Source organism: Martes martes (genome assembly GCF_963455335.1).
Source record: "Martes martes genome assembly, chromosome: 5".
NCBI lineage: Eukaryota > Metazoa > Chordata > Mammalia > Carnivora > Mustelidae > Martes > Martes martes.
In genome coordinates, this window is record NC_137892.1 from 150166091 (window position 1) to 150184911 (window position 18821).

Consider the following 18821-nt stretch of genomic DNA (forward strand, 5'->3'; position numbering starts at 1 on the left):
TTTAGGTAGCATAGACATTTTAACAATATTTGTTCTTCCAATCTATGAGCTTGGAACATCTTTCCATTTCCTTGTGTCTTCCTCAATTACTTTCATGAGTACTTTATAGTTTTCTGAGTACAGATTCTTTGCCTATTTGGTTAGGTTTATTTCTACTTATCTTATGGTTTGGGGTACAATTGTAAATGGGATCAACTCCTTAGTTTCTCTTTCTTCTCTCTTGCTGTTGTTGTATAGAAATGCAACTGTTTGCATTGATTTTATATCCTGACACTTTACTGAGGTCCTGTATGAGTTCTAGCAGTTTTGGAGTAGAGTCTTTTGGATTTTCCACATAAAGTATCCTATCATCTGCAAAGAGTGAGAGTTTGACTTCTTTGCTGATTCGGATGCCTTTAATTTCTTTTTGTTGTCTGATTGCTGAGGCTAGGACTTCTAGTACTATGTTGAATAGCAGCAGTGATAGTGGACATCCCTGCCATGTTCCTGACCTTAGGGGAAAAGCTCTCAGTTTTTCCCCTTGAGAATAATATTTGCTGTGGGTTTTTCATAGATGGCATAGATGATATTAAGGTATGTACCCTCTATCCCTACACTTTGAAGAGTTTTGATCAAGAAAGGATGCTGTACTTTGTCAAATGCTTTTTCAGCTTCTATTGAGAGCATCCTATGGTTCTTACTCTTTCTTTTATTAATGTATTGTATCACATTAATTGATTAATGGTTATTGAACCAACCTTGCAGCCCTGGAATAAATCCCACTTGGTTGTGGTGAATAATCCTTTTAATGTACTGTTGGATCCTACTGACTAGTATTTTGGTGAGAATTTTTGCATCCGTGTTCATCAAGGATATTTGTCTGTAATTTTCCTTTTTGATGGGGTCTTTGTCTGGTTTTGAGATTAAGATAATGTTGGCCTCATAAAATGAGTTTGGTAGTTTTTTTGGTATTCATATATATATACATATATATTTGGTGTGTATATATATATATATATGAATACCTGTTCTCCTGAAACTGTTCCAAGAAATAAAAAATGGAAAGAAAACTACCAAACTCATTTTATGAGGCCAACATTATCTTATCTTATTTTATATATATATATATCTATCTTATTATATATATAAATATATATATCTTATTATATATATATATCATATATATATCATTCATATATATATATATATATATATATATATATATATATATATAGTAGAATTCCCCTGGGAAGCTGTCTGGCCCTGGGATCTTTTTGGGAGATTTTTGATGACTGCTTCAATCTCCTTACTCGTTATGGGTCTTTTCTTCCTGGTTCAGTTTTGGTAGTCCATATGTCTCTAGGAATGCATCCATTTCTTCCAGATTGTCAAATTTGCTGGCGTATAGTTGCTTATAATATGTTCTTATACTTGTTTTTATTTCTTTGGTGTTGGTTGTGATCTCTCCTCCTTCATTCATGATTTTATTAATAGGGGTCCTTTCTCTTTTCTTTTTGATAAGTCTGGCCAGGGGTTTATCAATCTTAATAATTCTTTCAAAGAACCAGGTCCTAGTTTCATTGATTTGTTCTACGGTTCTTTTGGTTTCTATTTCATTAATTTTTGCTCTGTTACTTATGATTTCTCTTTTCCTGCTGGGTTTAGGTTTTCTTTGCTGTTCTTTCTCCAGCTCCTTTATGTGTAGGGTTAGGTTGTGTACTTGAGGCCTTTCTTATTTCTTAGAAAGGCTTGTATCCTGATATACTTTCCTCTGAGGACTGCCTTTGCTGTGTCCCCAAAATTTGAAACAGTTGTGTTTTCATTTTCATTTGTTTCCATGAATTTTTAAAATTCTTCATTAATTTCCTGGTTGACCCATTCATTCTTTAGTAGGATCCTCTTTAGCCCCCATGTATTTGGGTTCTTTCCAACTTTCCTCTTGTGATTGAGTTGTAGCTTCAGAGCATTGTGGTCTGAAAATATGTAGGGAATGATCTCATTGTTTTGGTATGAGTTGAGATCTGATTTGTGACCCAGGTTGTGATCTATTCTGAAGAATGTTCCATGTGCACTAGAGAAGAATGTGTATTCTGTTGCTTTGGGATACAGTGTTCTGAATATATCTGTGATGTCCATTGGGTCCATCTGGTCCAGTGTGTCATTCAAAGCCTTTATTTCCTTGTCAATCTTTTGCTTAGGTGATCTGCCCATTTCATTGGGGGGGTGTTAAAGTCCCCCACTATTATTGTATTATTGTCAATGTGTTTCTTTGATTTTGTTATTAATTGGTTTATATAGTTGGCTGCTCCCATGTTAGGGGCATATATATTTAAAATTGTTAGATCTTCTTGTTGGACAGACCCTTTGAGTATGATATAGTGTCCTTCATCATCTCTTATTATAGTCTGTGGCTTAAAATCTAATTTATCTGATATGAGGATTGCCACCCCAGCTTTCTTTTGATGTCTATTAGCATGCTAAATTGTTTTCCACTCCCTCACTTTAAATCTGGACATGTCTTTGGGTCTATAATGAGTTTCTTGTAGACAGCATATTAATGGGTCTTATTTTTCATCCATTCTGATACCCTGTGTCTTTTGATTGGGGCATTTAGCCCATTTATATTCAGGGTTACTATTGAAAGATATGAATTTAGTGCCACTGTATTGCCTGTAAGGTGACTGTTATTCTATATTGTCTCTATCCTTTCTGATCTACTACTTTTAGGCTCTCTCTTTGCTTAGAGGACCCCTTCCAGTATTTCCTTTAGGACTGGTTTAGTATTTGCAAATTCTTTTAATTTTTGTGTCCTGGAACCTTTTTCTCTTTCCTTCTATTTTTAGTGACTGCCTAGCTGGATATAGTATTCTTGGTTGCATATTTTTCTCATTTAGTGCTCTGAATGTATCATGCCAGTTCTTTCTGGCCTGCCAGGTCTCTGTGGATAAGTCTGCTGCCAATCTAATATTTCTACCGTTGTATGTTACACACCTCTTATCCCAAGCTGCTTTCAGAATTTTCTCTTTGTCACTAAGACTTGTAAGTTTTACTATGAGATGACAGTGTGTGGACCTATTTTTATTGATTTTGAGGGGGGTTCTCTGTGCCTCCTGGATTTTGATGCTTGTCCCCTTTGCCGTATTAGTGAAATTCTCTAATATAATTTGCTCCCGTATACCTTCGGCCCCCTCACTCTTTCTTATTCTTCTGGAATCCCAATTATTCTAATATTGTTTTTTCTTATGGTATGACTTATCTCTTGAATTCTCCCCTCATGGTCCAAAAGTTGTTTGCCTCTCTTTTGGTCAGCCTCTTTATTCTCCATCATTTGGTCTTCTATATCAATAATTCTCTCTTCTGCCTCATTTATCCTAGCAGTAAGAGCCTCCATTTTTTATTGTACCTCATTAATAGCTTCTTAAATTTCAACTTTCTTAGATTTTAGTTCTTTTATTTCTCCAGAAAAGGATTCTGTAATATCTTCCATGCCTTTTTCGAGCCCAGCTAGTACCTTGATAATCATCATTCTGAACTCTAGTCCTGACATATTACCAATGTCCTTATTGATTAGGTCCCTAGCCTTCGGTACTGCCTCTTATTCTTTTTTGTGTGTGGTGAGTTTTTCCACCTTGTCATTTTATCCTGAAAAGAACATATGAATGAGAGAATAAAATACTAAAAGAGTGGCAAAGACACCAGAAAAATATACGTTAACCAAATCAGAAGAGATTTGAAACCAGGGTGAGAAGAAATGGGGAAAAATAAATAAAAATAAATAAATAAATAAATATATATATATATATATATATATATATATATATATATATATATATATATGACTGGTGAATAGAACAGAGTCACCCTATTGATTTTGGGTGTATTCTGGTCTCTTAGAAGAAACTAACTCCCAAAATTTTGAAGATAGAAAAACTTATACATATATATACAAAAAAGGATAAACAGGATGAAGGGATGGAATATGACTGTAAAGATGAAAATTTAAAAAGATTATAAAAAAGGAATTGATAAGATAAGTTGATTGGAAAAAGGAAAAAAAAAAGGGGGAGAGCATGTGATCAGGCTGGAGACTAGAAAAAAGCCATGTGCTAGATTTAGGGTATATTTTGATCTATTAGAAAAAAGTTTATCCCAAAATTTTAAAGAAGAAAACCTTTATGTATACAAATAATAAAAGGTTAAATACAATGATGGGATAAAATATGACTATAACAATGAAAATTTAAAAATATATTTTTTTTAAAAAAGGTATTGATAAGATAAAATAGTTAAAAATGTTAAAAGAGGAGAGGAAAAGTAAAAAAAAAAAATAGAATAAGAAAAAATAAAATTAAAAAAAAATAACTTTGCAAGACTAAAGGATCATGGGGAAAAAGCCATGCATTCTATATGTTGCTTTCTGGTAGCTCTGGAGTTCAGCAGTTCTGGTTGATCGGTTAACTTGGTCTTGGCTTGGTGTTCTTGCTGATCTTCTGGGGGAGGGGCTTTTTGCAGTGATTCTCAAATGTCTTTGCAGGAGGCAGAATTTCACCTCCCTTGCCAGGGGCCAGGCTAACTAATCTGCTCAGGTTTGCTCTTGGGAGCTTCTGTTCCCTGAATGCTTTCTGTACAGCTTTGGAGGATGGGAATGAAGATGGCAGCCTCCCAATATCTGGCCCCATATGATCCAAAACCTTGGGGCCCCACTCCTTAGTTTGCCCTCAGAAAAAAGCAGTCAACAACTCCTGTCTCCCTGGTCTCTGGCCATGCTCCGTGCTCACCCTGCCTGTGACCAAGTGTTTCTGTCTCTGGCAAACATCCCCGTTTGGAGTCTCCAAACCCAGCAGATTCCTACTGCATGCTCCCACACTGTTTCTCCCGGAGAAGGAAGGAGGGGGTCTCCCTGGATTTGCCACTTGTGGGGTCACTTCTCAAAGAGCAGTGGTCCAACTGTGCCTTGGATCACAATTTAAGGTAACCCTAAGCTGAGAGCTCACTCCTTGGCTCTGTCTCTATAGCTGGCTTCCCCGGCTCTGATACCTGGGGGCTCTGCCACACTTAGGCACCTTGGTCTTTCTGTGACCCCGTGGGTCCTGAGACCTTTTGTCCCATGAGGGCTCCACCTCCCCGCTTAGCCTCTGGAACAATGTCCCTCAGTGGAGCAGACTTCTAAAAGTTCTGATTTTTTGCTCTGCTGATCCACCACTTGCCTGGAGCCGGCCCCTCCCACTGCTGTCTATCTTCCTGTTGCTTTGGATTCACTTCTCCACAGGTCCTATCTTCCAGAAAGCAGTCGATTTTCTCGGGATGTTGCTTTTCAAGACTACTGTAGAGTTGTAGAGATCAGAGTATGATGGGAATACGGCACGTTAAAGTACCAAGCAGACTACTGTTCACACCAAGATTCTGCTGTTTTTCTTACTCTTATTCTCCCTGGAATTCTACAAGTCTTTGGTTAATTTCCACAGATCTGAAAATGTTGATTCTTACAGTTTTTGCCAGTATTCTCATTGCTTTGGTGGAGGAGAACTGTTTAGAGTCCCTAAATCACCTTTTTTGCTGACATCTCCAACACATTTTTTAAATATAATAATTGATTTGGCTGGTAGATATTGTTATTGTTTTTGCTCTTGCTTTGTACTCTTTTTTTTTTTTTCTCTTTGCTTCTTACCTTATCTTAGTTACTCACATTTTTTAAAGTAATTCTTTTTAACTCTTCTATAAACTTTTTTAGTAATCCATCACTTTGTTAATTTGTAATGTTTGTCCTAGTCCTAGTCCTAAACATATTGACAATATGCATCAATAGCATGGCACAGTCTGTTTTAGAATCTGTTTTTCCACAACACATCTGACATTTCACATTTGCTATTCTTTCCTCTGCCTCATGCTGGATACTTTCTAAGTTCCAACTTCCAGTTCATATTCAAACATTCCCCTTCATGAATGCAGTTCCATTAAGATAGTATAATTTGTTCCCACCTATTTCATTTTTTTTCTACATCTGTCATACCTTTTAGTCAAATTACCTTACAAACCCCTTATAATGTTATTAATTTTGCTTTAAATATTCAGTTGTCTGTTTAAATTGAAATTTTTGAAACATAGTTTTTAAAATGTTTACATTTTCACTGACCACTTTGGAATCTCCTCATCCCTTCCAGGTGAGCCAGATTTCCTCCAGGTATTACTTTAACACCCTGACTCTCTTTTTTTTTATTTATAACTTTTTAATTTCCTTACTTATTTTTATTTTCTATCTTTTAATGTGTCATGAATTATTAATGAAAGTTCAAATCATCATATTTCATTCTTTAATAATATTTGTTGAAAATCAGATATGTATTGTATATTGGAGGCATGACAGTGAATGAATTTTGGCTGCTGCCCTTAATGAGAACCAAGTAAAGTAGAAGATGTTGGGCATTTCATCTGAAATATACCATGAAATGGTAACTACTGAACGATAGGTTAGCAGTGGGTTCTTCGACATCACAAAGGAAAGACAGATTATTTGGATGAAAAATTCAGAGACAATTTCATAGAAGATAGGAAATGACTTAATTCTGGGCAGGTAGAGAGAAAATATCTATTCTGAGGAAATTTAAAGTGGACAATGTGCACATGACGAGCCAGATTATCCAGTTTAGTTTGGCTAAATATTTGGTGTGAATGGTGAAGTGCCCAAAGATTAGGTTAGACACATAGATAGGAGCCAGGTGAAGATGTATTCTGTCTGAAGGCTGTGGGGAGCTCTCAAGTGTTTTATTTAGGAAAGGATAAAATTCACATTTTAGAGATAACACACTAAATGGTGTAAATGGAATATGCATGGAACAGAAGCAGGAAGACAGGTAATGAGACCATTTAGGGGAAACTGCAATAATCCCAGAAAATACAAGGGCATGAATTAACTCTGGTAACTGTGATGGAGAGAAGGGGTGAGGGTGGGGAGACTTTTTAAAGAGACAGAATCACAAGAATTTAGAAAGTTTTTAGTGAGGAGAAATGGAAAAAGAAAAATCATTATTAGTCCATACAATTTCATACTGAGTTACTGAGAAGGTGGTAGCTTTGGTTATTCAATCTGATAAGAAACACAAGAGAAAGTAAAGAATGAGTTCAGACTTACAGCTGGGTAAATTGGTCTTTATGATTCAAACATTTCAGAATAGCATTTCATTCTGAAAAGCTTAACTGAGAGGAAAAATTGTGCACAATAGCAGACCACAGAATTTTTATTTCAACCTGCAGAGTTATGTGTGCTCAATTCTGGGTTGAGTAGCCCCATACATCATAGGAAAACTTAGCAAAAAACACTTATACTTTGCACTGTATCCTTGAGTTTCAATCCACAGTTTCTCTCCATTGAAAAACTTCAGTATTTCCATGTCTTGCATTTCCAAAGTTAGGATCCAATATTTGAGAGTTTTGCATTCTGCTCCCTTGTGCTGAGGTAGTTTTATTATTTTTTTAAATTAGCTTTTTCCAAAAAACAAGTAAACAAATAAATGAAGTTATCACTAGATGGTGTTTGGTAACCTTAGAACAATTTATGTTGAGTGATACAATTAAATCCAGAACACACATGAATAAGGAAAAAGTTTGATGAGAGTTAAATTTTAGCAAGTGCTTAACTTTTATCCTTTTATAGAAATGGAGAACCAGGAATATAGATTGAGACTTTATGTCCTTTACTCTGGGAAAACTTCCCCAAAAGGGAAAATTAGTTTCACTTTAGGCTTCTGTCAGAACTGTCCCTACTCTGTGGATCTGTTGCTCTTTCTTGCTCTCTGCACTAAAAATTTCTTGAGGACAAGGGACCTGATTTATTTTAGCACATTGCTTGATACATAGTAGGGATGGATGCAATTTTTTTTCTTCCATTCAGTCACATTGAATTGGTTTTAGACCTAGGGTAAACACAACTACCACGTTGATACAGACCAAAACAAAACAAAACAACAACAACAACAAAAAACAAACAACAACAACAACAACAAACTGAATAGAGATGTGGAAATTGCAGGCTTATGTGAGGGGCATATGAGATAGGCAGGGATACAGATCCAAAAATGTCAAGACAGGCTTCAGCAAGACAAGATAGACAATTAAATAAGCATTATCTAGCAGTACCTGGGCAACTTAAAGTAATAAATAACTGAGATGTGGCTACGTTCAGGACAGAATTTAGCAACCTGAGGCATGGCAAAAAAAAAAAAAAAAAAAAAAATCAAATTCTTAAGCATCTCAGAATGAGAATCAAGCAAAGTTTAGAGGCTATGCATGGAAATTAGATGGTACTTGAGATTGTCTAATGATTCCTACTGCTTTGAGAGAGGTTTGCAAGATATTGTGGCTTTTCCATATAATAAAACCCAGAACTGTTGTTCAATAACAACAAGAACATTTATATGAAAAAGTAATATTTATTCAGTCAATTAAAATGGAAAGATTTATAAAAGGAAATTGACTAGATCATTGCAGTGTTGGCTTTTTTCTGCCCTCCCTCAAGCCTCACTGGCTTGGATTATATTCCCTCCTAACTATCCATATGTCTATGTTAATAAATATGGATATTCCACATATGTACCTTTTGTTATTTATATTTTTATCTAAGTAAGATCTCAGCTTCTATATTTTTGCATGACATGGTTTTCTCAGTCCACAACAAATTATAGAGAATTCTTCAGAGTTAACATAGTCATATTATTATTATAGTAATAATTCATCATTTATAAAACAATCCCTCTCCAGTTAGATTGTTTGTCTCTAAACAATCAACAAGTATTATTCATATAGAGATATCCTTATACATAAATGTTTAACTTCTCTTGTTTTCCATGACACTGGCATATGTTTGGCTTTCCTTCTACCTAACTGGTTACTCCTTCTCTTTCTGGTCCCTCTGTCTTTTTTTTTTTTTTTTTTTTTTTTAAGATTATTTATTTATTTATTTGACACAGAGAGAGAGAGAGATCACAAGTAGGCAGAGAGGCAGGCAGAGAGAGAGGAGGAAGCAGGCTCCCCGCTGAGCAGAGAGCCCGATGCGGGACTCAATCTCAGGACCCTGAGATCATGACCTGAGCCGAAGGCAGAGGCTTAACCCACTGAGCCACCCAGGCGCCCCTCCCTCTGTCTTTTTATTTTGAAGCACTACAGGTTTCAGTCCTCAGTTCTTCTCTTTTCTTCTACATGTATTTCTTTGATAACTTCATACTGTTTCATCACTCTAAATGCCACTTTTGTGCTGGTTGTCTCCCAAATTTATAAAGCCAACCATATTTGTCTTTTGAACTACAGACAGCCTATGAAAATGGCCTCTATATCTCTAAGATCGCCAATAGAAATACCATATTTAACTTGTCAGAATTCAATTTCTGATCTTCCCCATCCTAGTTCCTATACCTATAACTTTCCACATCTCATTTAATTACAATTCCAAACTCTTAGTAACTGTGGGAGAGGGATAGAATCTCAAGCAGACTCCACGCTGGTTGCAGAGCCTGATGTGGGCTCCATCTTGCAACACCAGAGATCATGACCTGAGCCAACATCAAGAGTTGGATGCTTACAGACTGAGAACTCAGGCGCCCCCATGATTGTACCATTTCTTATCATTTCACCTCCCCTCCTTCATGCTGTCATCATCAATCATCATATTACCATGGTGGCAGTCTATCAGTTCTCCCTGTTTTCATTTTTGTTCCTCTATTTTCTGTTCTCAGTAATGAAGTGGACGTGATCCTTTTGAGACATAAATCAATTATGATGCTCCACTGCTCAAAATTTTCCAGTCTCCCTTTGTCTTATCCAGGAGTCCTCCATGATCTTGCTTCCATACAGTGCCCCTCCATCCATGGAAGATATGCTCCAACACCCCCAATGGATGCCTGAAATCTTGGATAAAACCCAATCCTGTATATATTGTCTTATATTTTATACATGTATATCTATAATAAAGTTTAATTTATAAGTTAAGTGCAAGAGATTAACAGCGATGATAAAAAATTACAACAAATACACTGTAAACAAAGTTATGTGAATGTGGATATGGTCCTTTCTCAATATATCTTATTGTACTCTACTCACTCTTCTTATTATGATGATGTGGGACAATAAAAATGACTGCATGATAAGACGGAGTGAGGTGAATGATGTATGTGGGCAGTGTGACACATGGTTAAGCTACTATTGACCTGTTAGTGATATGTCAGAAGGAGGATCATCTGCTCTGGCCTCTGGACCACAACTGACTGTGGATAACTGAAACCAGGGAAGGCAAAACCACAGACAAGGCACGGGGACTACTGAATTTCTCTGATATCTTCTCCTACTAACCTTCTCCATCCATGCAATTCTGGTCACACTTGCTTCCTCACTGTTTCTGGAATCCACTGGTCATGTCCCTAATTTGGTCCTTTTGCTCTTTCTGGTCTCCCTGCCTGCAATGCTCTTCCCTATAATATGCACTTAGCTAACTCCCTCACCTCCTTCAAGAATTTACTAAAATGTCATTCTTTGAATATGCCTTATCTGACTCCTTTATTATATTTTATTGTTGCTTTAACAAATCACTGCAAAATTAGTGACTTAAAACACATGAATTTATTTTTCAACACTTATAGTTCAGAAGTTTAACATAGTTCTCACTGGACTAAAATCAAGGTGTGGGCAGGGCTTCATTCTTCCAAGGAAGAATCCATTCCCTTGCTTTTCCCCAGCTTCTAGAGACCTCTTTTAGGTCTTGCATGAAGATTTTTACATTTTAGAACCAGAATGAGGTGCTGAATCCTTCTCACACTTCCGTTTTTCTCTCTCTCTCACCCAGCTGGGATCAGTTCTTCCTTTGTAAGGACCCATGTGATCAGAATTGTCCCATCTAGAGAAACCAAGGTAATTTCCTTGTCTTAAGGACCTTAACCTCCATCACATGTATGAAGTCCTTTTGCCATATAAAGTAACATATTCACAGGCTTCTAGAGTAAAGATGTAGACATCTTTGAGGGACCTGTGTTCTGCCCACCATCCTTCCATATTTAATACGGCAATCTCTCTACGCATTCCCAACCACCTTTGATAGCTCTTCTCCTTTACTTTCTTTCTTTTTAAAAGAGAGCGTGGGTCCTGCCATCTTCTAACATGTTACGTATCAGTCGTGTTTTCTGGTTACCGTATATTTCTTCCCACTGGGATTGATGTAAGCTCTCCCAGGGTAGGAATCTCTGCATTAGTGATGTGTTTAAATACTGAGTACCAGAACTGAAACACAGTGAGGGCTCCAAAAATATTTGTTGGATATGTACTTCTGAAAGTGATTACTAGATCAAATGATAATCTTACATTTTATTGTCAGTTGAATTTTCTAAATGATTGAAGCCATTCACATTTCTGTCATCTTCTTTCCCTCTCCCTTTGATATGCAATTGCTGCTTTTTTATTTGAACAAAGAGCAAAAATGAACAGTAATGACAGAGTTTTAATGGAGATGAAATCACAACATATGCAAATATGTGGACAATGATTTGGACCAGTATTGTGCTGTAATTGTACTAATGTTAGTACACTCAGATTTTTTTTTTTCCTTTAAAACCAGCTGCCTGGGCTATCTCTTTCACAGCTGGATCCTAATTGGCAGATAAAAGAACACAGATTAACTCTGATAGAGAAGAGCCACTCCTATGCCTCATATATCTCCAACTTTAATCAATGGATTAGTTTTTGAGGCTTTCTAACAATTAATAGTGAAATTCTCACTGACTTGCCTCCTGCAGTGACAAAATATTTGGTACACTCCAATGTGGTCCTCTAAAGTAGCTGATTGAAATGGAATTATGACAACTTCAGACTTCAGAGATATTTTATAGTTTTTTTCTTTGATTTTGTACATTAATACCCCTAACCTGGGATTCAGGGGATATAATAAATACATGCTGCCTCTTGTTCCTTTTCTTTCCTCCTCCTCCCTCATTAGTTTCCTTCCCGAAAAATACACATCGATAATTTAAATGATAAAAACTGAAATTCAACAGGAGACTTTTTCATGTTTGCAAACTCTGATGTTTCTAGTTAAAAAAAACACATACCTCATTTCGTTACTCACCTAATTTCTTTTTTTTTTTTTTTTTAAAGATTTTATTTATTTGACAGAGAGAGATCACAGTAGACAGAGAGGCAGAGAGAGAGGGAGAGAGGGAAGCAGGCTCCCTGCTGAGCAGAGAGCCCGATGCGGGACTTGATCCCAGGACCCTGAGATCATGACCTGAGCCGAAGGCAGCGGCTTAACCCACTGAGCCACCCAGGCGCCCCATTCTCACCTAATTTCTTAACATTTTAATCAATTAATGTTAGATTTGTGGTTGAACAAAGTACTTAATCATTACTATTTTTAATATAACTTTTTATATATTAGTTGTTGTCTAATTAAAACCAATGGTTACTTCTTTTTTTGCACAAGACTGATATGTTAATTATCAAGAGACTATTATGATTTGATATGTTTTTCTTCTTTACATCAATTACTTATTAATAGTTCAACTGAATTTCATTTCATCTGCTTATAGTTTAAAATATAAAAGATTCTGCAAAAAATATAACACGTTCTGGAATGAAGGATGCATAATAAATTATAACAACATGTATTTTCTATGATCTTCACATTGCACCACTTATATTTTATGTGTTGGGAAAATAATAGTAGTGGAATTGCTATAAGATATTTCTGACTTTCTTCTTGGATTCCACTGGAATATTGTAAATATAAGTTTCCTACTCATTAAAAAATACATAAAACATGTAGTTTAAAATATTACAATTTTAAGTCAGTGACCTATCTTTTTAACATAGCTTGAAGTCCTCACTAAAAGCAACTTTTGAAATTAATTGCTCTGCCACCATCTTCTTAACCTTTTAAAGTTATTCTTCCCCAAGGGATAGAATATTATCTTAGTAAGGAACTCTGCATTGGAGTGAAAGCTATAAATTTTTAGGTCCTGATCTTAATGTGGTCCAGGGTGAATAAATAGTTTTCTAGGGGGAACTCATGTGAGTCGCGTGAGCTTCCTAAGTGCCATAGGTTACTACTTAACACTTAGAAAGAGATAGTTTATTAAAGTAATGCCAGAGAAGTAGTCATTTTGCTTTACTTGGGTGGTTATATTTTCTTTCTTCATTCTCCTCCCCTTTCCTGCTTTCTAAGGAGCAGTTAATCAACCCTATTTTATCATGTGATCACATACACGAGCATTCTCTCTTCTTGCTTTAGGACAAAATAACATCTGTCCTTTCACACAAAAATGTCTCTTACTTTGCAAAATTTCATGACTTCTAAAAGTATATTCCTACCACTCTGTTTTGATAAGGCCCTGACACTTTTCTCGGTGGTATTTCTAAAATGTCTGCTACAAAGGTTTTAGTATACATGACTAGAATCAACTTTTTCTCCTAAATATTTTTACGTATATCGATGTAAGATATAATGAAACTTCTCTTAACTAATACAATAGCTAGCTTAATTTACAGCATCATATTTTGCCTTTACTAAATCAGTCTCATATCTATATCCAGAGTATTTCTACTGTATGTGCTCTACTCCTGGTTCTTTTGTTTGATGTCATTGCTGCCCACACTCAGAGATAGTACATTTCTATTCTGGTTATCTGTTTACCCGATTATCTGTATCAAAGAGTTTTCTCTCCATAGCTTAAGATTTTTGCCTCTACTGGTACGATTACTGCTCACTCATTTCATTCTTTCATTCACTCATTCATCCATTCATTCACTTACTCATTCACTGTTTCTTGCCTTAAAAAAAATCCCAATATACAACATGTGCTCTTCCAGGGTCTTAAAACTCACTCATTAAGCAAAAGAAGACAAAATAGCAGGTGGTTCTCTTGGGAACCACCTCTGTTGCAGATATCTTATTCCAAACTAACCTGAACATTTGGAGATGGGTATATGGTAGACAAAGGATAATCCTGACAGTGGATAGCTGTTGTTTCACGAATGTTTATCATCATAATCATATAAGCTAAACACCATTGTAATGGTTTCCCATCAGTGTTAAAATAAAAGCTAATCATTCCAAGATTCAGCTAGGCCTGCTGAGAGATTTACAAAATCCATTAATGAAATGATTATCTACATTATTTAAACACTCAAGCTAAGTATTATTAACACCTTATATAATTCAGATACATATTTGTAACATTTTAATATAAATTTTATTATGTTATCCAATAATATAAATACTGCTAAATTATAGTTCATTGATTTTATTGCACATCTATTTTCAAATTAGACATAACTTTGGATATATTTAGGCTTAGTTGTTTAATTATAAACACTTTATGAATGTGGAACGAGATTATAAACACTAATTATAAACACTTTATGAATGTGGAATGAGATTCAAGTCTTAAAATCTAAAGCCATAAAATTACTCACATTTTTGTCTTTTATATGAATTGCTTAACAATCTATATAAAGCAAAGAGTGTGTTATGTTTTTATTTATTTATTTTACTTTTTATTTTTTATTTTATTTTTTTTGCCCCTATGGACTTGTTGTACCCCACAAGAGTGTGTTATGTTTTTAATACATGCTTTAGATTGACAACTTTACTATTTCTTTTACATACTTCCGTTGCTCGTCTATATATATACATATATACATATATATATATATATAAAATGATAAACTTTATAATAAAAATCTTTGATCCAAAATAAAGTAACATCAAAATAACCTCACTGACTCAGGTCATGATCTCAGGGTCCTGGAATTGAACCCTATATCTGGCTCTCTGCTCGGCAGGGAGCCTGCTTCCTCCTCTATCGCCTGCCTCTCTGCCTTGTGATGTCTGTCTGTCAAATAAATAAATAAAATCTTAAAAAAAAAAACAAAAACATAACCTCACTGAGTACATAGAAGAACATGAAAATATACCCTGAAAATAAAAGTCAATTGTCACCATTGCTATGTCTTTCTGAAATTAGTTAGAAGCATAACACATTTCCCCCAAAAGGGTTTTAAATTAGTTATATGGATTTATAACTTATATATAGTATAACAATAGCTAATAAAACTGTCTCACACTTTATTTAATAACAAGAGTGTTCGAGAAAGTGTTTTTAAAAACGTTTAATGAATTTGTCGCTTTACATTGCTATGATTTGGTTATGGATTAAAGCAAAGTTGCAGAATGTGAAACAAACTGCTCTATTGATATTTTGCAGGTTTCTGCTTCATAAATGATAAACCCTTCCTCTAGGTGCTAAAAAGATAGGTTAAGAAACATAAAAAGATGACTAAATACATTTCCATCCATGCATACGACTATCTCCGCACAACCCATTCTGCATTCTTCATTCAGTAGTTAATTTACTAATGAAGTGTGAATCTTTGAAAGTTATGTTTTTCATATTTTGCTAATGGATTTCTTACGCCTCTTTATAAAGCTCAAAAAAAAAAAAGTTTTAGAAAGATGTAATTTGCTGAATCTTGCTAAGTGATTGCCATCAGAATTTGTCCCTGTTTATGTCTTACACATTTTCAAGAAGAGATAGGATTATTTTTGGTATACTATAATTTATATTTCAGTTACCTCCCTTTTACCATAGAAGAGTCCTTTTGTCACAGTTTATTATATTTTTCTATATTTTATCTCCTTAAAAAATGACTTCTAAGAGTTCAGAGACCTTAATATAATCCTTGAAAAATTTCTCTTTATTATGGCAAGAAACCCAAAAGCTATATGAACAAGGTTATATTTTTCAATGTTTCCAAGTGTCAGAAATGAGCAAAAGGTGAGTAGTTGAGGTTATGTAAACAAAAAGGTTTCACATCAAGAGTAACTGTTCAGATCTCTTGGGAGAAACGATTCTTCAAATGTATGTTAAGATTTAAGAAAATATTGTGTTGTTGTTTCTAGTTAAAAATATAGCATAAACAATGAATTTTGGAACACACACAAAAATAAAATAAATTATAAAATATAGCAGTGGCTCTTATGGAAATATTTAATTAAGATGGCACAAGTTGTAATACATTATGAAGTATGAATTAAATGCAGTTTAAAAGCATTTCTTGGGGTGCCTGGATGGCTCAGTTGGTTAAGCATTCAACTCTTGATTTCAGCTCAGGTCATCTCAGGGTCATGAGACCGAGCTCTGTGTTGGACTCCGTACTCAGCGCAGAGTCTGCTTGAGATTCTCTCTTCCTCTCCCTCTGCCCCTCCACCTGTGTTCTCTCTCTCTCTGTCTTTCTCCTTAAGATAAATTTAAAAAATAATAATAAATGAAATAAATAAATACATTTCCTGATGTTTATTTATTTTTTTAAGGTTTTTATTTTTTTATTTGAGGAGAGAGATCACAAGTAGGCAGAGAGGCAGGCAGAGAGAGAGAGGGGGAAGCAGGCTCCCTGCTGAGCAGAGAGCCCGATGTGGGGTTTAATCCCAGGACCTTGAGATCATGACCTGAGCTGAAGGCAGAGGCTTTAACCCACTGAGCCACCCAGGCGCCCCATTTCCTGATATTTAAATAACAAAAAGGTTTTATAATTATCTTAATATGTTTTTATCTTTCTTACTAAATACTTCTTTTCTGCTGAAATATTAATTCTATAGTATCTATTAAAATGATATTCCATTATTTTTATTTTAATGAGTGATAATTTGTTACTGTATTTCAATTAATTATAAAAATAGGCCTATGTACTGATTAAATAAACCACTATGATACAAATTTTGAATTAGAGTTTCATAATTAAAAGAGAAAGGATGCCTGGCTGACCTCAGTCAGTAGAACATATGACTCTTGATCTCAGGGTCATGAGTTCAAGCCCCACATTGGGAATAGAGATTACTAAAAATAAATAAATAAATAAACAAACAAACAAATAAATGGGCATACTTAAAAAATAAAATAATATTCCATTTTAATCTATTTTAATGTTCTTAATGTTCTAAATCTGAACAATTAATTTGGAAAACATTATTTTAAAAAATTTTTCAGATTATAAAATTAATATCTCTAACAAATAAGTACCTCTCTTGTGGAAATTTTTAACAATTTGAATTATCTCCTACCATATATATTTTTCTTTTTTAAATTTGAAATTTGAAATAAAATGCCAAACAATTAATTTAAAAAAATCATTATTCCTGAAAGTATTGAAGGGAAAGTGGTTTACTGGTAATTTCTTTTTCCAATTCTATTTTCTATTCTATTTTCTGTAGTTAGTGATGTAGTGATTTAGTAGAATAACATTAAGTTTGATTATTTTTCTTTTAATTAGTATTATTTATTAATTTCCCTTAAGTCAATAATTGCATTTTTTAGGTCATGATAAAAATATACATATCAGGGTGCCTGGGTGGCTCAGTGGGTTAAAGCCTTTGCCTTCAGCTCAGGTCATGATCCCAGGGTCCTGGAATGGAGCCCCGCATTGGGCTCTCTGCTCAGTGGGGAGCCTGCTTCCTCCTCTCTCTCTGCCTGCCTCTCTGCCTACTTGTGATCTCTGTCAAATAAATAAATAAAATCTTTAAAAAAAATTCATATCAGTACTAAGTAGAGAAAAACTGTAGAAAAATAAATGACTATTTATATAGTAATCTATGGGACTCTGTGGAGATAAAAGCGATGATCAAAGTAAGTTAAAAATTATTTATAGGTAATTTTAAGGTAACATGATGTTAGGTGGGAATATAATTGCAAGCTAAATTATTTAATTTTTATTTTCCAGCTGCACTCCAATTCTGACAAAGGTGATGGGTCTGTCAAGTACATCCTTACTGGAGAAGGTGCTGGGACTATATTTATCATTGATGATACCACTGGTGACATCCATTCAACGAAAAGCCTAGACAGAGAACAGAAGACCCACTATGTGCTTCATGCCCAAGCTATTGACAGACGAACAAACAAGCCTCTTGAACCTGAATCCGAGTTCATAATCAAAGTACAAGACATTAATGACAATGCTCCAAAGTTCACAGATGGACCATACATCGTTACTGTGCCTGAAATGTCAGATATGGGTAAGAAAAATCATTGTTTACTTTGGCAGTTAATATATTTTTGAGAATCAAAAAAAATCATCATTTGAAGACCAGTTTTTCGTTTTCTGTGTGTGCAGAAATCTGAAGAAATTTCAAAATATTTTGATATTCACATGCAGCTTAAAATATTAAAGAATATTGGGTGTAGATACAGATATTGGGTCTAGATTATAATATTTATTAATGTTAATTTATGAACTTATAAATATAGATAATGGTTTGGTATCAAGGAAAGAAAAAAAATCGTTTAATGGGAAAACACCAGCAACTCTTGCTTGACACACGTTTTGACCGTGATATTTCTTCATGTATCATGCTACGAAGATACCAACACATTCAAGGTGACAATTTGCAGGAATAAAAATAGACAATATAATGTCTGAAATCTTTTGCTACATGTCTTTTAAGCTTTCAGTTTATGACCAAACTATAACATTAAAAATGCCAGTAATAGCTACCATATTCAATAAAACTTTCTAGATACTCATAAGCTTTTACGTGCCTTACTTATTTTATTTTATTTTTTTAAAGATTTTATTTATTTATGTATTTATTTGACAGAGAGAGATCACAAGTAGACAGAGAGGCAGGCAGAGAGAGAGAGGAAGGGAAGCAGTCTCCCCGCTGAGCAGGGAGCCCGATGTGGAGCTTGATCCCAGGATCCTGGGCTCATGACCTGAGCCAAAGGCAGAGGCTTTAGCCCACTGAGCCACCCAGGCACCCCTACCTCACTTATTTTAAAACATAAAATAATCCTTAAAGTATTTTGGATACCATTTTT

The 18821-nt window shown here is 34.8% G+C and overlaps 1 protein-coding gene across 1 annotated transcript in view; it reads left to right on the top strand.

Annotated features, from left to right (window-relative positions):
- CDH18 (cadherin 18) overlaps positions 1-18821 on the top strand; it is a gene marked incomplete at both ends in the record, with an annotated part of 317410 nt that overhangs the window by 60757 nt on the left and 237832 nt on the right. The window contains one exon of the mRNA XM_080804279.1: positions 17725-18019. Within this exon, the coding sequence (XP_080660405.1) occupies positions 17725-18019 (295 nt within the window). The remainder of the gene's footprint in view (positions 1-17724; positions 18020-18821) is intronic.